This window comes from Haliotis cracherodii, unplaced genomic scaffold (genome assembly GCF_022045235.1).
Source record: "Haliotis cracherodii isolate W230 unplaced genomic scaffold, xgHalCrac1.p SCAF_22, whole genome shotgun sequence".
Taxonomy (NCBI): domain Eukaryota; kingdom Metazoa; phylum Mollusca; class Gastropoda; order Lepetellida; family Haliotidae; genus Haliotis; species Haliotis cracherodii.
The window spans coordinates 196835-224001 of NW_027266278.1; the positions used below are offsets into that span (position 1 = coordinate 196835).

The following is a 27167-nucleotide window of genomic DNA, read 5'->3' on the forward strand; positions in this document are numbered from 1 at the left end:
GTCAAGCTATCGTCGAAAGATTTAACAGGACATTAGCAGAACGTTTGTTTGGCTATCAGTATGGGATCGAAATGAAATCCGAGCGATTGAGATCAACCGAATGGGTGACACGATTATCAGCTGTTGTATCAGCGCTGAATAATGAAGTAACGAGATTAATAGGGAAGAAACCATCCGATGCGATTAAAATGAAATCCGTGACTTCCGAATCTTCAGCACCGAGGAGAGGCAAAGAACAAAAACTTCCGGATAGAGTAAGGGTAAGATATTTATACCAGCCCGGTGAACTCGAAGGAGGCCTACGTCGCGCAACCGATCCCATATGGTCCCTTAAGACGTATAACATTAGTCGATTGGTTACGAAAGAAGGAGGGCCTATTCTTTATTATCTTCAAGATGGACCGGGTAGGGCATTTGTACGAGAAGAGTTGTTCATAGTTCCCGACGGTACGGTATTACCACCATAACCATAAGCATAGGTAGTTACACCATCATTATCAATCCATCTCTTTGTATCTAAGGGGGATAATGATGTCTTGTTCATTCTTAATCCATATATCCTATGATCGTAACTTCTTAATGAGTTCATCTCGTGTTTGAACGTTCTACCGTTGAATAATGATTCTTTATACTGTTCGTGTTTGATATGCTTTTTTACAACATACTTTTTAACACCCTTGGCTTTTCTTATCTCCCCATTATCGGACTTCTTTATAGAATACATCTTAGGTCCTAATCCTACATACTCCGCTATAGGAGTCCCAGCACATTCATCCTTCATCTTACCTAATACCTTTTTATTTACAAGGCTGTGCAGTGGATTATCTTTAGGGTAATCGCTCGTGTCGTACATATCTATTTTTTCTGCCATATCTTTATACACATCCTCGGTTTGTATTTCCATCAACAAAGAATCTGTGTCGGTATATAACACCTCGCATCTATCGCCGTATTGCTTCTTAAGTTCGTTGTAATAAAAGTCATACATTAAGTGTTTTGACAAGTCGAGAATACTCATACCGACGTACACCGGTCTGTTGAATTTTATATCACTTTTCTGCATATGCAACGCGGCTAAGTCGTTATCGAATATCTTGCTTTTTAAAAGCCGGACTGGCTATAAGTTTCCTGAGTCTTTCTTCCTCATTAGATCTGACTAATTTTTCATCAACACGCTTCCTTAGATTCTCCATAGTTTTACCGAATACCGAGTTATTCATGAGCTTATATAGATTCTTTTCGAAATCGCTGGTAGCTATCTTTCTTAAATCTGTGTTCAACCTTATATAGGGCTCCATCCAAGGGCTTTGATCGAACTTTAGAACTCTGTGTATTTTCTTTAGTTTCATACCTAATGATAGATATAACTGGAGATTTCTGTAGTGAACTATATATTTTGTCTTATCCATCAAATTTGGTACGAGTTTTTCTACGTTAGCTAACCTACTATTACCCATCAAGGAGCATTGATATTCAGACATCCAATCTTTATTAACCATTAATCTTTCGGGAGCTAGCGGATAACTGTTATGGTCTTTATGTAAGGAACTCGGATATTCAAAGTCAACTTCTAGTATGTACCCTTTATTCTCATCATTATTATCGATATCATTGACCCACTCAAAACCACCCGTGGGTAAAGGTTGACTCATAGCCCATCCGTACAAATTGTTAGCGTCGAGATATAATATGTGCGTGTCGGGTTTACTCGGATCGTATCCTTCCACTAATTTATTATTAGCCTTGGAATACCTTTTCACTGCCATCGATATACCCCCTCTTAATCCTTTCTCAATAAACAAGTGCATATCGTAATCTGTGAGTAGTTTTAGTTCTACACCGGTGTTCTTCAACAAAGCATCCCACGATAGTCCGGGACTGGAATAGTACCATGCCGGGTCCAAGACGTATTGTTTTAAACACGTCTTTCTAAATATCTCGAATATATCGGCAAGTAACAGTACATCGGTTTTTAAGTACAGATCGTGATAATCGCCTAAATTCTTACAACCTAATTTATCCCAGACCGTCAGAGCGTGTTCATAATCGGCATCAGTTATTCTAGATTCTGTTAAGTTACTATAGAATGATTCGAGGGGTGGTAATTCAGTTTCTTCGAATCTAGACCAATCATCCATATATTCGTAAGGATATACACCTTTTCTCAGCAGCAAATGACGAGTTATCTTATCTGTATATTGATTTGTTATAGCGAAGTCATCGGGATTGTTCGCTTTAGCTAAATTGTCCAGGGAAGATAACAGAAACTGTACTGAGTCTATGAATCTAAGCCAATTACTTTGCTTTATTCTAGATTTCCCATCCTTGTCCCTATAATGTATAGGTTTAGTCAACGAGAACGAAATGTATTTTTCCATATTGTTAGGAATGCACGTTAAACCACCGTCGGTCTTTGAGATAGCTTGCATAATGAGATGTGAATCGTATCCTCTAAGGTTATGAAACACAACGGGGATGGGTATTGTTTGAGCATTCATTTTTAGTTTCAAGTTACACTCGTTATGCGCGGCTCCCCGATAATTACCCGTGACGTGACAATGATCTCTTACGGAATCCCCATCCAGGGGTTTATTACAAACGTGACAACTCGTTGACTTCTTGTGGACCCTCCAATCATCTATCGTCAAACGCATGGGTTTCTTACACGATAATTTTTCCCTGATTATTCTCTCTTCATTTTGTAGATATTCTAGGAACTTTCCCGCTGCATCGGGACCTCTGTAAATCACGGGAGTGTTTGTTTTCCCATCATACCTTACAACTATATATCCAAACCCACAAGGAATATGTTCTTGAGTTTTGTACGTACTATCATTATTATGGTTGGTATTTTCTATGGGTTTGATAAGCGTTTCGAAGTCGGCGTAAATTACGTACGGTACTGGCATTTGATTACAATAATGTTCAAATTTTAATATATTTTTTCCCTCTTTAGGCATATCGATCCTGATAGCGGTCTGTCCAACACCTCTACAGTCTTCTTTATGCGCTTCTAATAGATCTTGTCTGCTGTACCCATGCAGGCATCTTTCGCAGAAATATTTCTTTTCCTTATGTTTTGTTTGATCGTATAGCACCCTGTTTAAACTCTTTATCCACGTATAATGATATTTACCATCTTTTTCGATCAGAAATGAATTGATTCTGGGAATATGTTCCGGAGCGGAGCTTATCCTGTGTACAACAATTCCTTTAGAATGTCAGAAAACATTTATAGCTAAATTATTTTGCTTTTCCACCTTATCAATTTGCGATATTGGTGTAGGTTCATCTAGACCATCGAATTTGAGTCCATCGTTTTGGGGATAGCTAGAAGGTCTATCCGGATGCTTGTCTACGGGGAACAATGCAAATCTTATCATCATTCTTAAACAGTCATTTGATTTATTTTTTACGTTAATTATGGCTTTTTTCTTCTTATAATACGGGGGTAAATCTATATAAGATCCACCTTTGAAAGGCATATAATTTGCTATATCTAAATATAAACTATCGATTTTATCCACACCCCAACCCGAACCTCTATTAGTCCAGCGTTCTAAAGTTTCCTGTATCCTCTGAATTGATGTATCTAATGATGCGTTTATAGTATCGGATTCGGTTATAACTTCTTGATTGCTACGGAAATATGGTTCGGTATATTCGACGCTATCGTCGGCGTTACTTTTACTCAATGACATTTTAAACGTCAGCTGGTACTTTATACTTTGTAAATCATCTAATTCCTCGTTAATTTTACTCGATATGATGGGCTTAATATCGTTAACATCCATGTTGGAATTAATATCCATCTTCCAACCTCTTAGATATTTACCAACGCCGGCGGATGTGGGTACAAATATTAATTCTTGTTGTTTATTATCAACATCATTATTATTATCTAGTAAAGCGATCAATTCAGCTCTTCTCATTCGAGAATAACCTCTCAGCCCACTGTTTCTTGCTCGAACTTTGAGTTCTCTAACAGTCTGTGGTCTGTTGTATTCCAAACCGAGTAAGGTAATCAATTCAGCTTTTCTCATACGAGAATATCCACGTAGACCACGTTGCTTTGCCATAGCCTTCAACTCTCTGACAAAAACCATTGTGGTATATGCAAAATGAAACAAATGTCTAATTGGTTGTTTTCATATATCTAAATACGTATTCTCCCCAACCTATTCCTCTCATTGATGTAATCTCTCTTCTTAGCATAAATAATCTGATTCCTGACCCTATCAGCACCGTGTTTCTTACATAAACAATAACGACCTTTGACCCCTATCCCGCATTCAGAACACGTATAGTTTATGTGTCCACGCTTGATGTAATAATTGTGTATACCGCAGTAAATTTCAACACAGCGTCGATTACATAGAGTCGTCTTCCCCATGAGTGTAAACTTGCAGTTATTCATGGTATATACATCTATCATATCATTTGTCTAAATGCAAATCACATCTACACTATTGAATAGCTGAAAATCAATAGAGCAGTCAATCCCATAATCACAAATGTGACCTCTCGGTCTTTCTGAGCCTCTGAGGGTGTATAAAACTGACTCATTGTTGGTCTCGGTATTGGGTCGAGTTTTTTCCCATAAACGAGGAAGTATTCGTGCATGGCAGATTCGACATCCTTAAACGTTTGAATTGAATGTCCTTCCTTAAGAAGTTTTTCATGAATAAAGTCTAATCTCTTCATTCTCTGCTGCGTATATTGTAACTGGGCTGCTTGGTATTGTTCTAATGCTTTATTATGTCGTTTACGCTCCTCTTCAACTTCTTTAGCATTTGATTCCCTCATACTGGAAAATAAATAATTACTCCCCGAAAAAGCTAGAGCATTAACAACAGCTCCACCGACCATCATCGCAATTGATGCCATATGAATATGAATATTCAAATGTTTAATTACTTCATTATGTCTTCCGGGATAAGTCCTTGTTTGATGAGCATATCCTTCGTTGCCATTGCTAATCCAATATCCAGAACCATCATACCTATATCAAATCCATTAAAATCTAGCTTGGGAGGTGTGGCTTTAGTAATCATTTTAGCCATACGGGCATAGCCAATGGCCAAGCAGGTGACCACCGCTGAATGATACGTCGCGTCTACCAACATTTTACCATCTGTAACTGGAGTAGTCATGCTTCTTATAGCATTATATGAGGACTAACCTCTAATTGAACTTGTTGTTGCGGCGGGGGTGACGTTTTCTCTTCTCCGGTCTTATAAAAGAACCATACAGCCGCTATACCAGCAACTCCTACTAGTGCCCATGTTTTAATCGGATTTGAATTATTTATTAATTTTGCTTTGCGCGCCAGCCCTCCCTTTCTTCCTGCAGCTATTTTTTTGGGGTTCTTAGTAACTCTGGGTTGTTTTTGTGTATTCACATGTTGTGCATTCACTTGTGGTTCCTCATTCACATGTGGTTCCGTTTCCGCAATCTGTTGTTGCATTTCCGCAATCTGTTGTGGTTGCGCAATCTGTTGTGGTGTCACCTGTTGTGTCTCCATTATTATTAAGTGGGCACGTATGTTTAAATTGACAATACCTAGCCGTTATTAAAGCTGTGGTGAAAGGAGCTAAGAACATTCCGAATCTATGATAAAACTCACAGCTCACTGAGCTTATAGCGTGTTCGATGAATGGGTCTTTCTCTAGAGATTCGCATAAATACATGCGATGTTCTGCCCAGATGGGGAGAAACGTACTAGCTACGACTGTGTATAGTTGTAATATAGAAGACCCTATCATTTAGGCATGGTAGCTCCCAGTCTAGACTCATAACACGCGTACAGTTTTTTAATCTCTTCGTCGGTCATGTTATCAATTTTTTCGATGGTATAATTTTCTCCCAAATATTGGGAACATTTTCCACCGGCTACCAAAGCCGCGAGTCTTTCTCTATGTTTATCTAAAGATTTATCTACATCAGATTCTTTGAGCATTTGTTCGATGAGTTCGTCGCATTCCATAATGTAATACCTAAGGAGATATTTAAGTCTAACATAATATAATATGACGTATCCAATACATCCCGTAATAATGAACTGTTGCGAAAGAATGAGGATTTCGAACAACATTTTATGTAATATTAACCGCTAATGTTCAACTTATCGTATTTTTGCTATAATTTTGCTATATTTGCTACAATTTTGCCATATTTGCTATAATTTTGCTACATTTTGCTAAGCAATTGCATAAGCAGCTGGTTGATCGGTTTTTAATACGAGTTTACAGTGCTTCGTTGCCGCTAACACTTTTCTGACTTTGTCTCGTTCACCCTTGGTATAAATGACATCATTTTGGCGTAAACATTCCTCGAATGAATCTCGATCTTTGCAATGAAACAGCGCTACCCATTTGGTCTGCTCTCTGAGATCTTTCAGGACAGAGTTGTATTTTTGAGTAAGTACCCAAACGCTATGTTGAGTATTGCCGACCGGAAATGCTAAATACGAAAGCATATCTTTCTTTTTTGTTAATTCTTTACTCGCGCTGCAGTCGTCTATTACGAAAAGGGTTGATTCTCCTTTGTATTTTTCGTGACATACTCGGAGACAGTCTTGTAAACGATCGCCCAGATCGACTCTGTGTACCCCGTCGTCATTCATTACCCAATCGCTCGATAAGTATGTTTTATTAACGCTTATAGTCGGGCACAGAATAATAATATGATCGAAAACGTCCCGATAATGACTTTCTAAAATATCTAGAAGAAAAGCTGTTTTTCCGCAGCCCGTTTGCCCGCATATGATAGCGCAGTGTGGATCTTTAGGTAAAAGATTATTAATAGATTGCTTGCACGAATCTCCCATTTTGTATATTAAGTTGCGCATCCATAATCACGTACAAATATATGTTTAATTTACCAGCCGATTCCTGGAGCTTTGTTATCTGTATGGTGACACCCTCGCTAGCATTTTCTATTCTCCTCCCACTGCCGTGTAATTGGTCATCGTCCGTTGTTCGCATGTCGAGCCATAGCGCGTACTTCGTGGTTAGGTATTCACCCATCGATACACTCCCGAGAGACAGATCTTTCACGACCGCGTTAACTTCCGGAGAACGTTTTATAGAAGGAAGTTTTTTAATCTCATCCCACTGGTGATACGCTAGCATTCCTTGGCTATATAGTTGATTAGGAACACCCTCGATAGTCAATTCTACTTTTGTAATCTTGGGATTGTAGAACTTCTCGGTATTTCTTTTAAACGCATCGGAGGGGTCCTCGAACAACATTAAAATACCCTTCAACGACCTCGTGGGGACGTTTAGATTGATATTCCACATCGTATCTTTTCTGTCCCTCATGATCTTTCGATGTCGCAGCACGCGATCGTACAAAATGGCTAAATTTCCCGATTACTGGTTACGAATTTGTCTGGCTAATTCGGGATCCGTTATCATATCGTACTCGAGCGAGATATTGTCAATGGAATAGCTAGCATCTTCAGCAGCTCTGATTACTCTACCGTAGTCGTTAAAAGTGAGTTCGTATTCTAACCTATCGCCTAGGGATGCTTGATAAAAAGGCATGTGGGAATCTAGTAATTCAAAGTCTAGGGGAATATAGAATCGGTTACCTAATGCGTCGGCAACGGCCTGATCTTTTACGACGGTACCATCACCACTAGAAGCGTCTACGCGCAGTCTCAATGTGTTCTTATTACAAATACCTTGGTACTGTAAGTTTTCCCGCTCTTTATCCGTTCTCCAGAGATCCATGTAACAATAGTATACATCGCTATCGTCGATACTCAAAACCTCATTACCGCTAATTTTAATGGCGATTTTCTTAACGATAGCACGACCTAAGTTCTGAACGGGCTCCCTGTTAACGTCGGCAGAACTCAAAACAATCGTAAATGCTAGTCAGACAGTTCCCGGAACTAACACATCGTGTGCGCCGAGATTAGGAAAGCGAACCAGAAGCGTTTGATTCTGATCGATGGTACTAGGGTTATTAGTTATAGTAACAGACTGACGAATTGCCTTGACCCCTAATGGATCTCAAAGTCTACGTTGTGGGTTTAACTTGCGTCCGTATTGCGAAGACATTGTTATATTGAAAACATGTACCCTATGTTTAATATAAAAATGACTAATTTTGAACATAATGACTTTGATCTTGATAACATAACTGATACTAGTACCATCGAAGAGGGTACTGATGAAACCAGCTTTATGAACCCAACCGTAAATGATGCCCTTTTACAATCAGCCGTTGATGATTATTACGATACATTAAAAGAAGATAAAAATTATGTTATCCCAATAGGTCGTGACTATTCAAAGTTTATGCTAGATAGTAAAGGAACATTACGAGTGCGTGACTCTCCGCATATTGATCTCATGCATTATAGTTCTCGTAAGCCCCTAGCCTTGTCTACTATAGCCGGCAGACATAGCGGGCGAGTTTGTTCGTGATAAATTAGGTTTTGTAGAATACAGACGAGAAAAACTTTCAGCGAAGACTACTAAGGCTCTTCAGACTATGAGGAAAGAACTCGTTAATACAGATGATTTGGAAGCAGCCTCGATGGTGGCCTCGGACGGACTCGGAGAAATCTTAGATACCTATTACGATAATTCCACGGTACAGGTATCGGAGTTCAGTATTAGGGAATTACGAGGTCTTGACAAGGCAATGCGAACAATGCGGGGAGAACTGATAAATAATATAGCCAAGCTATCCAAAATCGACAAACATATAGCTCAAGAGAAAACAAAACTCGAACAGGCGGGCGATGAATTCAGTAGACGCCGCGTTGCTGAAAGATTGCGTAACCTAGAAGAGGAAAGATTGGCCCGCTTCGAAGCGGCTTCCAGTAATAGAAAGGCACTTCGTTCGCAAATCAGTCATATTCGAGAAACTATCGATCAAGTCCTCAAAGATGATACTACACTGGCCGATAAAATTAAAACATTGTTCAGAGAACAGGGAATAACAATTGTCAGTATTTTAACCGCGTTGGGATTTATTATATCGACTTTGACTCTCTCGTTAACAGGTGGTGGTACAGGTGGTAGTACACCGCCTAACGATAAAAATGGTATAAAAGAGTGGATAAAAAAGCATTTAAAAGCATTAGGTTCAGCACTGGGAAAGCTAGCTGAGAAAGCCGCGGCTGCACTTCCCGGTATAATAGGGAGTATAGTTTCCTGGCTATTGAATTTATTAGCAAAGACCACCACTTGGCTTAGTCAAAACTTGTGGGGGTTGATCGTAGCAATTGCAGGGCTGTTGTACGTATTCGCTAAAGACTATTTAACCAAATCATGAGTAAACCAACCGAGACTCCACCCACTACAAGCGCTGTTTTTTCATCGACATGTTGTTGATTTTTAGCCGCAATATGCGGTGACACTTGTGCATCAGTAGATGGTTGAGCAATAGTTGGTGTTTGTGGCTTGACTATTCCCTTTTCGCCTGTGATCGTTTGCGTTATTAATTCGACGTTCATATTTGAATTTATACCTGGTTTTTGTTGATCGGTAGCGATAACAATTTTATTATTATAGCCTATCACTTGACCGATCTTAAGTTCCATATTACTCGGAGACATGTAAAGTCCCGGCGCATAAACGAAGTCCACTTTGGATTGAGCATACTGTAATGCATCTTGAAAACGCTTTATAGACGATGGTATGTCAACTGGTGAATTAATGGCGTCCTCCACGTTTGAGACAAACTGTTTTTGCGCATCGAGCGCCGTCCCAGAACCGATAATGGACGTTCGTGTTTGCGATTGCGCTCCGAGAATTGCCCATACATAAGTTCTTATCGATTCATTAACTCTTACAAATCCTGGGTTAGTAAAATTATTTTCCATTTTATCATTAAGAAATTCATTCCAAGCGTCTTCGGTATCGTTCATTTGTATAAATTTTTTAACAATATAAATTAAACCACTCTTAAAACTCATAATATCCCCTCTCCAATCGTTACTATAAAGTTCCCAGCCTTTATACCAATCACCGGTTTTATGCCAATGATCATATATTCTTGCGTAAAGTTTGCTGGTACTATACAACTTACCAAAATTAACTGGAAGTTTATTAAGTTTTTTATATACATAATCGCTTTCTTCTTTGACGGATTTATTTTCCTCTGTGTAAGGAACACCTAGACCATGGTTTGCTCCTTTAATATGCCAATCTTTACTCGTAGAAACATTAAATTCCTGACAAATACGCTCATACGCGGACCTATCGTAATTATTATTTGTGGAATTCCACGCTCGATCCTGCGATAATGGAGCACTAATTTCTTTAAGTATACTTCTAATCTGATAGTACACGTGAAATGACATAACAGACTTATTCAGTTCAAATCCTAGAGCGTAAAGAGATACGCCACATCCCGTTGTGGCACACTGTATGGCAAAGTTTAACTGATTCTGCCAAAATTGCATCGGATTGTGAAACCAATCGTGCACCATTTTATCGCTAGTTGCCATAACCCTGTACTTTTCAAAGATATCGGGGAATTTAACTAAAAATTCAGCACCAGAGGCAGTTACTATAATCGATTGATTAGTAATGTATCTCGATTTCATATTTAAGTTATGATATAGTATCATTGTATATTTAATATGTATGTTACACTCCCGGGAATAACAAATGGCCAGTCTATTGAACTGCTTCATACTATCGATAACTCGGATGGACAACTTGAAGTAGCTCTATGCGATGTAACGTATTACCCACGGTGGACCAATATAAGTGCTGCAAGAAGAAATAATAGGTTAGATATAATAGAAAGCCAAAATAGAATTATTACTATACCTGATGGGTATTACAGCGTAAGCTCACTCAATGATGAATTTTTTAAGCTTATTAAAATGAGTATCACACAAAATGAGGTGACTGGGACAGTGAAAATCAACAATGAAGGACCAGATATACTTATTGGTAGGAACTTAGCAATTACACTTGGATTGAAGCGGGCAATAACATTACCACACGGCTCAACATTTTTTGCAACGAATAACGTACCTGATTTAGTTCCCTATAAAGATTTGTTCATTCATCTTGATCAAATAAGCACGACGGATAATATTCAACTAGAAAGTCCTTTAACTCAGAAGTGTTCCAGTGAAAGATGAAAAATATAATAGTGGTAGAACGGAATCTTTCTCGTTATTACAATATAAAAAATTGAAGTGTGGTATTATTTCAGACCTCAAAATTTCTGTATTAGATGTAAAACACCAACCTGTACATATAGGATACTTAAGTGTAACACTCCATATTATAAATAATGGTTGATTCCATATTTAAGTTATGATATAGTATCATTGTATATTTGATATGTATGTTACACTCCTGGGAATAACAAATGGTCAGTCTATTCAACTGCTTCGTACTATCGATAACTCGGATGGACAACTCGAAGTAGCTCTATGCGATGTAACGTATTACCCGAGGTGGACCAATATAAATGCTACGAAAATAATAATGAGACAGAAATAAATGGTCAAAAATACATTATACCTGATGGGTATTACAGCGTATGCTCACTCAATGATGAATTTTTTAAGCCTAATGGAATTAGTCTAACACAAAATGAGTCAAATGGGTTACTGATTTTAAACGCTGGAAAAAAGGATGTAAAGCTTTACGAGAACTTAGCATACACACTTGGATGGGGAGGAGAAATAACAGTAATCAAGACATCAGATCAGGCACTCAATTTACCCGATTTAGTTCCCTATAAAGAGTTGTGCATCCATCTTGATGAAATAAGTACAACGGATAATATTCAACAAGAAAGTCCTTCAACTCTACTCAGAAGTGTTCCAGTGAAAGATGAAAAATACAATAGCGTTAGAACGGAATCTTTTTCAACATTACAATATAAAAAATTAAAGCGGGGTATTATTTCAGACCTCAAATTTCTGTATTAGATGTAAAACACCAACCTGTACATATAGGATACTTAAGTGTAACACTCCATATTATAAATAATGGTTGATGCATCAGGCCCTGGAACGATAAGACAATGTAATACAATTGCGCTTTCCGATCTCGGAGATACGGAAGGATTCGGTAAACCCGGTACCAATGGTAAGTTATACGCTTTACACTTACACGATAATGTATACAAGCGGAAAGAAGTTACATTCACGGGTAATCTAGAAGATTTAATTGATGTCGACGTTAGTAGACTCCTTAAAACCACTCCGTACAATATTATTTACAACAGTGAGAATAAATGGACTATGGTCGAAGCAAACATCAAGTGGTTACTGAATATCGTCATTACCCCACATTATGCGATGATGGGTAAGGGACATAATTTAACTAAGATAATAAATAGTGGCATCGTACTCGCGGCCTATATCCCGTCAAAACGAAAAAGTGTGTAAGTCACTCCCCTGCCAGAAAAACCAGGTCATATGTTATATAGTCGTCCGGCAATCCAAAATGTTAGTTTAAATTTGGTTACAGAATTCGATGATATTAAACAGAACTTGAGTGCAATACCTAATATTTCTACGCTTATTATTGAAGTCTTGTTCGGAGATGCACCGGTAGATACCTTCGAAATATTACCAGGTCTATCGATTAAATGGCTCAAGAAACACGAGCGTCAACGTTGCAGTATTATTCATGTCGGAGCATCACCCGTTACAACCCTCGAGGGGGTTCAAATTATTAAAAGTGACAGAATTTCTCTTTCTAAGATATTCTTGCCGTATAATATACATTTGATAAGGTTGATGTATACTATCAAAACATTTAAGCAAGACTATTATATATTCGTAATATACACTATGAGTTTATATCCGGCGCTCGATGAAAAGATGGAAACTGTTGATGGATTTCGATTACATCAAATAAGCGACATAAAACATCGAATAGAAAAGGATAGGGAGTTGAGACTTGGATTGTATAAAAAGTATCGCAGAGCCGTGAATGCTCTGGACGGAGTTGACACCGCTCTTGTAGTAGCTGGCATGGGACTCGGTGTAGCCGGTGTCGGTTTACTATCAACTATAATCGCCGCACCTATCGTGCTCGGCATGGAAATAACCGCCGGCGTCTCGGGACTGGCAGGAATAGCGATAAAATTCATTTCTCGTAGGTTGCAAAAGAAAGCATTAAAACACGATAGTATTCGGATACTCGCCGAAGCAAAGTTGAACAGCATTGAGGATCATATTTCGACAGCAATGGCCGATTGTAAGATATCCGAGGATGAGTTTCGTTTAGTGCTGTCGGAACTCACCAAATACAATGCAATGAAGCAGGAGATTCGATCAAAAGCTCGTAAGACCAATTGTATTAGCAAAGACGAGAAAAAAAAGTTAATAGAACAAGGGAGGCAACAAGCGCGTCAATTATTCCGTGCCAAAACCAAAGAACTGGTTGGAGATTAAAAATAAATTGCTTACTATCGTGTGATCACATTTAGACAAATGCTTACATAAATATATAATAATGGAAAAAACTATTAAATGGAGAGAATTACCACAAGGTTTTTATTATATCAGTGATGTCAAACCAACCAAATACGGTAATCAATTGTTTCTTATCAATTTACAAGAAGAGTGTAGTTATAAAGTCTGGTCTCCTAGTAAAATGAACAAAGAACTTAATAAAAATGTTGAATATCGCTTTAGCGATAAAAATAATAAAGAATATTTTTATTACCATTTAGACTCATCTAAATCAATGATTGGCCCCAGGTATTGGTGAGCTAGAGCCATGACTATCGTTGAATCGCATAATCATTTTGGCATAAAAAATGCCATCTGTAGTAGCAGTATAGGTATATGAATCCAGCTCCAGTGGAAGTGGTCCAGAACCATCATTACCTATAAAAATTTATATCATAGACTCCAGGTGGTGGTCAATTTAACTTAATCTCATGACTATCATTGAATCGCATAGTCATTTTGGCATAAAAAATTCCTCCTGTAGTAGCAGTATAGGTATATGAATCTGGCTCCAGTGGAAGTGGTCCAGAACCCCCATTACCTATACTACTACAGTAGTTTATCTGTTACAGAGGGCTGTAGAGGTGTGGACTACAGTAGTTTATATGTTACAGAGGGTTGTAGAGGTGTGGACTAAAGTAGTTGATTTGTTACAGAGGGTTGTAGAGGTGTGGACTACAGTAGTTTATCTGTTACAGAGGGCTGTAGAGGTGTGGACTAAAGTAGTTTATCTGTTACAGAGGTCTGTTTCGATGTGGACTAAAGTAGTCTATTTGTTACAGAGGGCTGTAGAGGTGTGGACTAAGGTAGTCTCTCTGTTACAGAGGGCTGTAGAGGTGTGGACTTAAGTAATTTATCTGTTACAGAGGGCTGTAGAGGTGTGGACTAAAGTAGTGTGCCTTGTCCTGGAAGATTCCCAGCTTGAAGAAAGTCAGGAACAGGACGAGGTCCGAGGTGAGATTTCCAGATTGCTGTGGTTGCATCAACCATTGTCTTCATGAACCACTGACAACTTAGAAACTCGTGTGCTGGACTGTTGCTGAGAGCCAGGTAGACCAACATTCACTCACTCCTCTGGTTGGTATTTGTAGATGACCTTGACGAGAGGTTGCGGGGCCTGGTTGTACGGAGGTTGCCAGAGTGGGTGAAGGTCACAGCCTCCAAGATGCTGGTCCTGGTGCGGCAGATGGCCTCCCTGACATCCCACCCCAACTGGAGGGTTAGGAACGCTCTTGTGGACTGGGCAGACCGGCTCCTCCACCGTTGTACCAAGTAAGATTTTGTTTGTTTGTTGTTTAATGACGCACTCAGCAATATTCCAGCTATATGACGGCGGTCTGTAAATAATTGAGTCAGACAATCCAGTGATTGACATCATGATCATCAATCACACGTAATTGGGATACAATGACATGTATTAACCAAGTCAGCGAGTCTGACCACTCGATCCCATTAGTCGCGTCTTACGACAAGCACTACAGCAGCTTGTTGAGTTACCTTCAAGAAATGGAAGGGGGATGGAAAGCCGTAGCTGAATTTGAGCCGTTGTGATGACCCAAGTCCAAAGTGTCCGAGAGGTCAAGGGTCTCATGAGACACACATGGGCACAATACAGTGGCGATCACCTGCCTTGTGAAGGGCACATGTTTGTGTTTGTGCTGTGTTACATGGCAGTATCAAATACAAAATATGATGGCAGTGGTGACTGAGAAAAGTTCAATGATAATAGTATTCACCTATCCCAGCAGTGGTCAAGCTTCCGTGATATGCCTTTGCTGGGAATCCGCTGTGAAAGCTGGTCTTGAAGTGATTTGAAATGTGAGATCAGACAGGCACACGCCTAACTCGCTTCCAACACTTTTCACACAGTGCTAGACCAGTCCAGTGTCACCAGAACATCACAGAATATTCCACATGTTTCTTGTCATTGTCCAAATACAATGCAAGAACTTCTACTGAATCTCAACAGAAACAATGTAATACAGTTGTTACAATCATTGATTACAATACATTACACATCCATATGACAACAGGCAGATCACTGTGTAAGACCTTTGTTATTATGACAGGTCACTGTCTGAGAGTGGTCCAGTCATCCTTGAGGTGCTGGTGGGGATGATTGGGGACGAGTACTCGGCTGTGGCTGATAGAAGCAGGAGGGTCTTGGAATCCTACAAGACTCGACAGACCAGCACTGAAAATGCCCAACCATTGACTGCAGTCCTTGAGGAGAACCTTCACATCCTCGTCCTGTCACTGCCCAGACAGATCCGTGTAGCAGGTAGAGATGTGTACTTCAAGGCAATATTTAGAATAGACACTTTCAAAGTCAGTATCACAGATGTAATTATAATCTTTTTAATCTGCATTTCTCACATTCTGTTTATTTTCACAGATGAAGACCAAAAATTGTGTGCAATCAATTTACTGGCAGGGTACCTTGATCTCCTGGGTAAGTTGAAAGTGATGGACACAGAACGAGTGTAGCACAAGACCAACAGACCATTTCTAGACCCTAATGCCACTAGACCATTGTACTACCAGACCATTTTGACATCTGATTATTGTAGTGCTTGACCATTATGATATCAGACCATTTTAGCACCAGGGCATAGTGATAACAGACCATCATGTGACAACGCCCTCAAGGGAAGAGCCTCTGTTATTCACAGTCTGCCATGAAGTATCGAAGGAAATTACAGACGGCAACTTTAAACAACAAACATTTACACACCCACTGAAACTAGACTTGTGACACTTTAGACAGTAGACAGCTGAAGGTCATAGACACCTGAAGGTCAACTGAAACTAGACTGATGACACTTAAGACAGTAGACAGCAGACAGCTGAACGTCATAGACACCTGAAGGTCAACTGAGACTAGACTTGTGACACTTTAGACAGTAGACAGCTGAAGGTCAACTGAAGGTTCACTTGTCTTTGCAGGTCCCAGCATCCTGGGTGTCCTCCGCTCACAGCCTCATCTGCATCACCTGGCCCTGGCTCTGCTCCAGACGATGGAGCTCGACTGTAGCAGCGTCAGCATCGTCGAACAACGCACCTCCATGCCAGGATACGGTAGGTAACAGCCATGTTGGGATACAGTAGGTGACAGCCATGCTGGGATACAGTAGGTGACAGCCTTGTTGGGATGAGGTAGGTCACAGCCATGTTGGGATATGGTAGGTGACAGCCATATAGGGATACAGTAGGTCACAGCCATGTTGGGATACAGTAGGTGACAGCCATGTTGGGATACAGTAGGTGACAGACATGTTGGGATACAGTAGGTGACAGCCATGTTGGGATACAGTAGGTGACATCCATGTTGGGATACAGTAGGTGACAGCCATGTTGGGATACAGTAGGTGACAGCCATGTTGGGATGTGGTAGGTGACAGCCATGTTGGGATACAGTAGGTGACAGCCATGTTGGGATACAGTAGGTCACAGCCATGTTGGGATACAGTAGGTGACAGCCATGTTGGGATGTGGTAGGTCACAGCCATGTTGGGATACAGTAGGTGACAGCCATATTTGGATACAGTAGGTGACAGCCATGTTGGGATACAGTAGGTGACAGCCATGTTGGGATACAGTAGGTGACAGCCATATTGGGATACAGTAGGTGACAGCCATGTTGGGATACAGTAGGTGACAGCCATGTTGGGATACAGTAGGTGACAGCCATGTTGGGATGTGGTAGGTCACAGCCATGTTGGGATATGGTAGGTGACAGCCATATAGGGATACAGTAGGTGACAGCCATTTTGGGATACAGTAGGTGACAGCCATGTTGGGATACAGTAGGTGACAGCCATGTTGGGATACAGTAGGTGACAGCCATGTTGGGATACAGTAGGTGACAGCCATATTTGGATACAGTAGGTGATAGCCATGTTGGGATACAGTAGGTGACAGCCATGTTGGGATACAGTAGGTGACAGCCATGTTGGGATACAGTAGATGACAGCCATGTTGGGATACAGTAGGTGACAGCCATGTTGGGATACAGTAGGTGACAGCCATGTTGGGATACAGTAGGTGACAGCCATGTTGGGATACAGTAGGTGACAGCCATGTTGGGATACAGTAGGTGACAGCCATGTTGGGATACAGTAGGTGACAGCCATGTTGGGATGTGGTAGGTGACAGCCATGTTGGGATACAGTAGGTGACAGCCATGTTGGGATACAGTAGGTGACAGCCATGTTGGGATACAGTAGGTGACAGCCATGTTGGGATACAGTAGGTGACAGCCATGTTGGGATATGGTAGGTGACAGCCATATAGGGATATGGTAGGTGACAGCCATGTTGGGATACAGTAGGTGACAGCCATGTTGGGATACAGTAGGTGACAGCCATGTTGGGATATGGTAGGTGACAGCCATGTTGGGATATGGTAGGTGACAGCCATGTTGGGATACAGTAGGTGACAGCCATGTTGGGATGTGGTAGGTGACAGCCATGTTGGGATACAGTAGGTGACAGCCATGTTGGGATGTGGTAGGTGACAGCCATGTTGGGATGTGGTAGGTGACAGCCATGTTGGGATATGGTAGGTGACAGCCATGTTGGGATACAGTAGGTGACAGCCATGTTGGGATACAGTAGGTGACAGCCATGCCAGGATACAGTAGGTGACAGCCATGTTGGGATACAGTAGGTGACAGCCATATTTGGATACAGTAGGTGACAGCCATGTTGGGATACAGTAGGTGACAGCCATGTTGGGATACAGTAGGTGACAGCCATGTTGGGATGTGGTAGGTCACAGCCATGTTGGGATACAGTAGGTGACAGCCATATTTGGATACAGTAGGTGACAGCCATGTTGGGATACAGTAGGTGACAGCCATGTTGGGATACAGTAGGTGACAGCCATATTGGGATACAGTAGGTGACAGCCATGTTGGGATACAGTAGGTGACAGCCATGTTGGGATACAGTAGGTGACAGCCATGTTGGGATGTGGTAGGTCACAGCCATGTTGGGATATGGTAGGTGACAGCCATATAGGGATACAGTAGGTGACAGCCATTTTGGGATACAGTAGGTGACAGCCATGTTGGGATACAGTAGGTGACAGCCATGTTGGGATACAGTAGGTGACAGCCATGTTGGGATACAGTAGGTGACAGCCATGTTGGGATACAGTAGGTGACAGCCATGTTGGGATACAGTAGGTGACAGCCATGTTGGGATACAGTAGGTGACAGCCATGTTGGGATACAGTAGGTGACAGCCATGTTGGGATGTGGTAGGTGACAGCCATGTTGGGATACAGTAGGTGACAGCCATGTTGGGATACAGTAGGTGACAGCCATGTTGGGATACAGTAGGTGACAGCCATGTTGGGATACAGTAGGTCACAGCCATGTTGGGATACAGTAGGTCACAGCCATGTTGGGATACAGTAGGTCACAGCCATGTTGGGATACAGTAGGTCACAGCCATGTTGGGATACAGTAGGTGACAGCCATGCTGGGATACAGTAGGTGACAGCCATGTTGGGATACAGTAGGTGACAGCCATGTTGGGAAACAGTAGGTGACAGCCATGTTGGGATACAGTATGTGACAGCCATGTTGGGATACAGTAGGTGACAGCCATGTTGGGATACAGTAGGTGACAGCCATGTTGGGATACAGTAGGTGACAGCCGTGGTGGGATGTGGTAGGTGACAGCCATGTTGGGATACAGTAGGTGACAGCCATGTTGGGATACAGTAGGTGACAGCCATGTTGGGATACAGTAGGTCACAGCCATGTTGGGATACAGTAGGTCACAGCCATGTTGGGATACAGTAGGTGACAGCCATGCTGGGATACAGTAGGTGACAGCCATGTTGGGATACAGTAGGTGACAGCCATGTTGGGAAACAGTAGGTGACAGCCATGTTGGGATACAGTATGTGACAGCCATGTTGGGATACAGTAAGTGACAGCCATGTTGGGATACAGTAGGTGACAGCCGTGGTGGGATGTGGTAGGTGACAGCCATGTTGGGATACAGTAGGTGACAGCCATGTTGGGATGTGGTAGGTGACAGCCATGTTGGGATACAGTAGGTGACAGCCATGTTGGGATACAGTAGGTGACAGCCATGTTGGGATACAGTAGGTGACAGCCATGTTGGGATACAGTAGGTGACAGCCGTGGTGGGATGTGGTAGGTGACAGCCATGTTGGGATACAGTAGGTGACAGCCATGTTGGGATGTGGTAGGTGACAGCCATGTTGGGATACAGTAGGTGACAGCCATGTTGGGATACAGTAGGTGACATCCATGTTGGGATACAGTAGGTGACAGCCGTGGTGGGATGTGGTAGGTGACAGCCATGTTGGGATACAGTAGGTGACAGCCATGTTGGGATGTGGTAGGTGACAGCCATGTTGGGATACAGTAGGTGACAGCCATATTGGGATGTGGTAGGTGACAGCCATGTTGGGATACAGTAGGTGACAGCCATGTTGGGATGTGGTAGGTGACAGCCATGTTGGGATGTGGTAGGTGACAGCCATGTTGGGATACAGTAGGTGACAGCCATGTTGGGATACAGTAGGTGACAGCCATGTTGGGATACAGTAGGTTACAGCCATGTTGGGATACAGTAGGTGACAGCCATGTTGGGATACAGTAGGTTACAGCCACGTTGGGATACAGTAGGTGACAGCCATGTTGGGATACAGTAGGTGACAGCCGTGGTGGGATGTGGTAGGTGACAGCCATGTTGGGATACAGTAGGTGACAGCCATGTTGGGATACAGTAGGTGACAGCCATGTTGGGATACAGTAGGTGACAGCCATGTTGGGATACAGTAGGTGACAGCCATGTTGGGATACAGTAGGTGACAGCCATTTTGGGATACAGTAGGTGACAGCCGTGGTGGGATGTGGTAGGTGACAGCCATGTTGGGATACAGTAGGTGACAGCCATGTTGGGATGTGGTAGGTGACAGCCATGTTGGGATACAGTAGGTGACAGCCATGTTGGGATACAGTAGGTGACAGCCATGTTGGGAAACAGTAGGTGACAGCCATGTTGGGATACAGTAGGTGACAGCCGTGGTGGGATGTGGTAGGTGACAGCCATGTTGGGATACAGTAGGTGACAGCCATGTTGGGATACAGTAGGTGACAGCCATGTTTGGATACAGTAGGTGACAGCCATGTTTGGATGTGGTAGGTGACAGCCATGTTGGGATACAGTAGGTGACAGCCATGTTGGGATACAGTAGGTGACAGCCATGTTGGGATACAGTAGGTGACAGCCATGTTGGGATACAGTAGGTGACAGCCATGTTGGGATACAGTAGGTGACAGCCATGTTGGGATACAGTAGGTAACAGCCATGTTGGGATACAGTAGGTGACAGCCATGTTGGGATACAGTAGGTGACAGCCATATTGGGATGTGGTAGGTGACAGCCATGTTGGGATACAGTAGGTGACAGCCATGTTGGGATACAGTAGGTGACAGCCATGTTGGGATACAGTAGGTGACAGCCATGTTGGGATGTGGTAGGTGACAGCCATGTTGGGATACAGTAGGTGCCCAGGTATCATGCCATCATCGGCCCTGCATCGGCCCAACGTCGGCTACACCATCGGCCCAACGTCGGCAAACTGCATCGGGCCGATGAAGTTTTGCTCATCGGATCGACATCGGCCCAACGCCGGCAAACGTCATCGGCCCTGCATCGGCACTGCACCGGTCCAGCATCGGCCCAGCGTTGGCAAACATCGTCGGGCCGATGAAGTTTTGCTCATCGGATCGACATTGGCCCAACGTCGGCCAACATCATCGGCCCTGCATCGGCAATGCACCGGCCAAGCATCGGCAAACAATGTCGGGCCGATGAAGTTTTGCTCATCGGATCGACATCGGCCCAACGTAGTAAATAGTTATCTGGCCAGCCTCCGGCAACTGTTATGGAATCAGCCTTGGATGGACATCGGCCCAACGTCGACAATAATTATCAGCGCAGCATCTGCCATTGTCTTAAATAAGCTGATGTCATCAGAAGTCATAACTGACAACATGTCATCTTAATATTTCATGGAAATGATGCCACAATAGAACTTTTCCAAGTGTAGTGTTAGGGTACATAAAACTAAACATTTCTAAAAGCTGCAGCTAGCCGTGATGTTAAAGTTACAAAGATAAAAGGTAAAACTAAAAAATACTGAATTTTTAAAAAGATAATAATTTTTTATCATAGTTAATACTTTGAAAACCAAATGTAAGTAATATAAATACTTCTAGCTGTACAAAACAATCGAAATGATTACACTAGTTACAGTACTATTTTTTATGTACCCTAATACATGTGTAGTTAATACTTATAAATAAACACAAAGAGCAAAATAGAATAATAAACTTTATTATTAATTAATTATTATTTACAAGAAAACAGTGTTACTACCTGCAACAAGGCAGATGTGAAACATATATTCTCAAAACCAGTTTTAAAACACAGTCTAAACATATACCCCTTATATTGGCCTGCAAAATTTCATTTATGTGGCTTCAAATTCGTTTGCGAGACAAACTTCCCCCCCCTATATTTCATCAAGTTAAAATAGCATGAAGCAAAGTCCATAACTCCATACAAAATAAGTTCTTATAACCATCTTCTGGAGTTTGTACCTTAGATAAGCACGGAAAGTTTCATTTATTAACTTCAGTAGTGTCCAAGAGAACCTGGCAGTATATGTACCAAGTTCAAAAACAAGGGTCATAACCCTGTGAAAAATATGTTGTCAACACCAACTTTTTGGATTTCTTTGTTCTGTTGCAATTCAGTACTTTTGTTTGCAGATTCTCAATCTACACCTCTGTTTTTCAGTACGCGTTTTCCTTATGCCATTTCTAAGCCTTGCTCCTGGAACTCGAAGCCATTCTTTTACACAGGTCACCATGTACTTGTCAGTGGCTTGTAAGAGCCCAGCTGCAGGCTTCCTCCTCAGCTCCTGTTTACAAATGATAGCAAAAAATGTCAGTGTGCATATTATAAGTCATTGCATGCACTCTCACAATTACAAGTAATGGACTTCACAAGTGTGTTAACATAATGGAATAATAGAATAAGTAATACCCTGTTCACATGCACCACCTTACATATGTGTGTATATTTTATTTTAAGTCTTGACACCTGTTAATAAATACAGGGTTCACTCAAGGAATTTTCTGCTATGGGCCCTTTATGTGACAATTTCATATACAGTATTCCCTAGGTACACCCTCACTTGCCCATACAGCACAATGTTAAAATACCCCATTGTATTTGAAAATGTGGGCCTTTTGCCAAATTTAGGGGCTAAAAGCAGAAGGCCCCACCCTAGAATTATCGGAATCCCAGTAAGTAAATTGATGAGTTAATAATATGTGTAAATAAGTAAATTGAATTATGTGTAATTATATATGCAAATAACATATCAACTCCCAATATTGTATGGTAGGTCCCTAATCTGTTTCTTATGTCAATTAAAAAAGATTTTATAACTGACATGTCACCCTATTAATTTAGCCCAATAAAAATCCCCAATAACCACATAACCCCCCTCCTCCAATCTTGCTGGAGAACAGTTTTAGGTGTGCAATCTCTCTTGTATGTCCATCAAAAGTAAGTCAGCATGAAATTTCATTTGGAAGATTACCATAGTAAGTGTCAGGGGCCCTTAATAGGGCAAACATGATATTAAACATATGCTTATAAATATTTCAAGCAGAAACATGTATCAGTTGGTTTGGTTTGTTGTTTAATGCCTCACTCAGCAATATTCCAGCTATATGACGGCGGTCAGTAAATAATCGAGTCTGGTCAAGACAATCCAGTGATTAACATCATGAGCATCAATCCATGCAATTGGGATCGATGACATGCATCAACCAAGTCAGAGAGCCTCACCTCCCGATCCCATTAGTCGCCTCATACGACAAGCATAGTTGCCTTTTACGGCAAACATGGGTTGCTGAAGATATCTTCTACCCCGGATCTTCTATATGAATCAAAATTGGAGTAAATTTCCCATACTTGATACATCTAAAGAAATTTAATTCACTCACAAGTGCTCTCTCAGTTGCTCGATTTTGGAAAAGCTGCTAAGAGTTCATTCAGCTCATCCATGTTTGCCAATAGGCAATGGCTGAAAATCTGATTTTCTTAAATAGAAATATAAGAATATTATATGTCAAGTTTGTGTAGCAGCAGTGAGCATTTAGCTATTATGGTGATGATGTCAAGAGGTTGAGGGGAATATTGCTCAAAACATAAAAGTAACATTTAGATAAAGCTTTGGCCATACACAGATATCAGGTCCTTTCCTTAAGTCATACATCTTATCTCGTATATTTGCACTTGTACATACAGTCCTCATCTGGAGCCATGTAGCAGAAATAATTTCCCAGGGAAAGTAGTTTCACGTTAATAGCCATAGCCCCATCCATTAAAAAGCAGTGAGAAAATCCCCATATTGACATAATATTGAACAGATCCTGTGAAGTCTGGTTACCACAAAACAGATTTCATTTATTATATGATGCCAAAATATATGTAGATTACATCATGGTAAACCAAAACTGCAAATAAACGTTTATCATTAAAAGATCAGATACAAAGGTATGTACATATTACAAACACTTGTATGCAAAAAATAGCAGGAAAGTATTGGGGACAAGCAATTTTATGCAGTTTCATTGCTTGTAAACATAGGCAAAGGGATAATGATAAACTTAGATAATATATCTTTAGTTAGAATAAATCAAATTTGAAACAAGACTGTGGGTGTTTTTCTACAATGGATAATGTCCTGAAAAATCTGTACTGAAGTATCTTCATCAAAGTTTTACCATTAATTTGAATTTTGATTAAATAAATGACATTCTAAATTGTTTTGAATTATATATTTAGCATCATACCTTTGAAATAGTACATTTAAAAAAAATTAATTCAGTATTTCATCAAAAATGTACATCATAAATTACTTAACTAGATAAGACTACCATCCCCCCCACCCCCCAAAAACACACACACACACCCTAAAAATCCATTCTGAAATAGCCATATCTCAAAACCTCAATCGATCGATACAGATACCATACATAGGTATAAGATTTCTGATCGATTATAGGCCTAGGTCTATGTAAGGTATCCAGCAGATCTTGATAAAATTGCCCACACCTGTAATACGCAGTGATCCGTTTACTAAAAGAGCTGTCCTTTCATTTCGCCCATTATCCAGAAAAAGTTCAAAATTCGCAAGTAACTATGACATTAAAAAACATAAATTTTATTTTTTTTATTTCAACTATTTGGTGATCGAAAACCAAACTCGGCAGTGAAGCTCCGTTCATCGTTCAGTAGGAAACATTAGCTGTCTCGCATGACATGCACACGCAATGCTGAAAGTTTCCGAAAGCCTCGTTATGAATTTCATGTTCACTGCTTTTTGCGCTGACAGCAATCACAAAAATGACTTGTAAATTCGAGTTTGTAATCAATTTCCTAACCTCATCCATCCCCACACTTAACAAATATGCCTGTGACAATGACAAATAAAGCAATGTTCATTCAAAAATACTATTGTAAGTAAATGTTGGGCTATTCATTTGCTTGCAGCTGTAATACTCTCACCCCGAGATTGCGACTCGTTGGTTGAACATCGCTGAATCTACATGGAAATAAAACATATCTTGTCATGTTTTGTATTTGCCCTTGTCCCCGCGTTTTGCTAGAAATATGTATATGGTGTTTAAAAAATATAAATAGAGAATCTAGTGAGGATGCAGTGTCACGACATATTCCACGGATTTTGACACTGACGTAGAATTGACAGGAGTGTGTTTCTCGAACCTCCAAAACACATAGGCCTAGATTTCTCTACTCACGTTGACACTTATGAATGTACACTGTTTCTCGTTTCAATTGTAAGGTTTGAAAATGAAATAAACACCTCGTAAATACAGTAATGAAGTAAACACTTACCGCAAAATAGATTTTCCCTCAGCCCTCCACGCATCATCCTTTCGTCGTCTGCTTGAAAAGACGCGTCAGTAACAGCGCCCTCTTTAACAAGAGTAGCTTCCCTTGGAAACATGTTGTGAAAAGGTTGGACCAACGTAACATAACCGCTCGCGATATTCCAAACTTTTGCCAATATCATGTAATTTGCTGAATGAATTGTAAGATGTGACGAATCCCGTCTGTATCTTCTCTGTCTGTTGTATATGTGCAGCCAAAATGGTCAGTGAATGTGCTTGATCTATTTAATTTAAAAATTAAAAATAAAGTTAATATTTTGAGTTCGAATAGAATTATTGTATTATTCGTAAATATACTTGATCTATTATTTGTCACATTGTAATCGACAAATATGTTTTTTTTCTTTTATGTTATCATAACAAGATCAAATCATATATCAGGTTCAATGTCAGTGCCAATCACCAGCATTGGCCTGACAGCGGACCGCTGCAGTTTGCCGATGCCGATATTGCCGGCTTGCCGATGCAAAGCCAACGTCGGCCCGATGTAGGTGTGCTAGCTGGGTGACAGCTATGCCGGGATAGGCGCAGAAGCAGCCCAGTTGCCATGGCAGCACAGTTTCTCTGTACAGAGTTGTGTCCCTTGGTGGTGCCAGATTCTTATGACCCTAGGTAGAAATCACAAATTCATCCTAATTAAACTGTCCAGTAACACCCACCATTCCTTATGGCAGGGATGAGGCAAGGTGAAGTGAGGACAGGTTTTATGTTCTGCATGCACACACATGTGTGCGTGTGTGTTCTTGTCTCGTCCAGACTAACACCTGTTTTATGGCCCCACTTACAGCCTCACTGAGAAACAACAAGTGCCATCTTTTAACGTCTTGTGGTTATATGGGGCCACTACATTCTAGGGGTGGTTGCAGGGATGTGTAAAGGGGGGTCTTGTATTCGGTGGTATTTTAGCAGACACAGATATGACATTTTATTGAACATGGAGTGATGACCTGTAAACAGGGTTATCTCCCCTCCCTGCAGGCTCCGCAGTAATGGACTCAGACCACCCAGCAGGGAGACCAAGAAAAGTCTTCAAACACTTCCAGGATCACAGGATTGCCGATTCCCTGATGAAAACGTGTCATCTGCTTGGTTATCATGGTAAGTGGAATGGGCGATCATAGTTGGTGTACTGGGTTGTCATGGTTACTGGGTGATCTTGGTGGGTGTACTGGTAGCCTTGGTTACTGGTTGATCGTGGTGGGTGTAATGGTTGTCATGGTTACTGGGTGATCGTGGCAGGTGTATTGGGTGATTGTGGCGGGTAGACTGGTCGCAATGGTTTCTGGGTGATTTTGGTTGGTGTGTACTTGGTGATCGTGGTTATTTAGTGATCATTGGTGTACTGGGTTGTCATGGTTGCTGGGTGATAGTGGTTGGTGTACTTGGTTGTAATGGTTACTGGGTAAATATGGTCGTGTACTGGGTTGTCATGGTTACTGGATGATCTTTGAAGGTGTACAGGTTGATCATGGCTACTTGGTCATCATTGGGGTACTTGGTTGTCATGGTTACTGGATGATCAAGGCAGGTGTACTGGGTAATTGTGGCAGGTGTACTGGTTGTCATGGATACTGGGAGATCCTGGCAGGTGTACTGGGTGATTGTGGCAGGTGTACCGGATGCCCGTGGTTACTGGGTGATCGTGACAGGTGTACTAGGTGA

At 41.2% G+C, this 27167-nt stretch overlaps 1 protein-coding gene across 1 annotated transcript in view; it reads left to right on the forward strand.

Moving 5' to 3' along the window:
* The window catches only part of LOC139471404 (TELO2-interacting protein 1 homolog), a 125562-nt gene that overhangs the window by 56904 nt on the left and 41491 nt on the right, over positions 1-27167 (forward strand). The window contains exons 8-13 of the mRNA XM_071253770.1: positions 14326-14413; positions 14551-14731; positions 15529-15740; positions 15855-15911; positions 16406-16537; positions 26484-26603. Coding sequence (XP_071109871.1) covers positions 14326-14413; positions 14551-14731; positions 15529-15740; positions 15855-15911; positions 16406-16537; positions 26484-26603 — 790 coding nt within the window. The remainder of the gene's footprint in view (positions 1-14325; positions 14414-14550; positions 14732-15528; positions 15741-15854; positions 15912-16405; positions 16538-26483; positions 26604-27167) is intronic.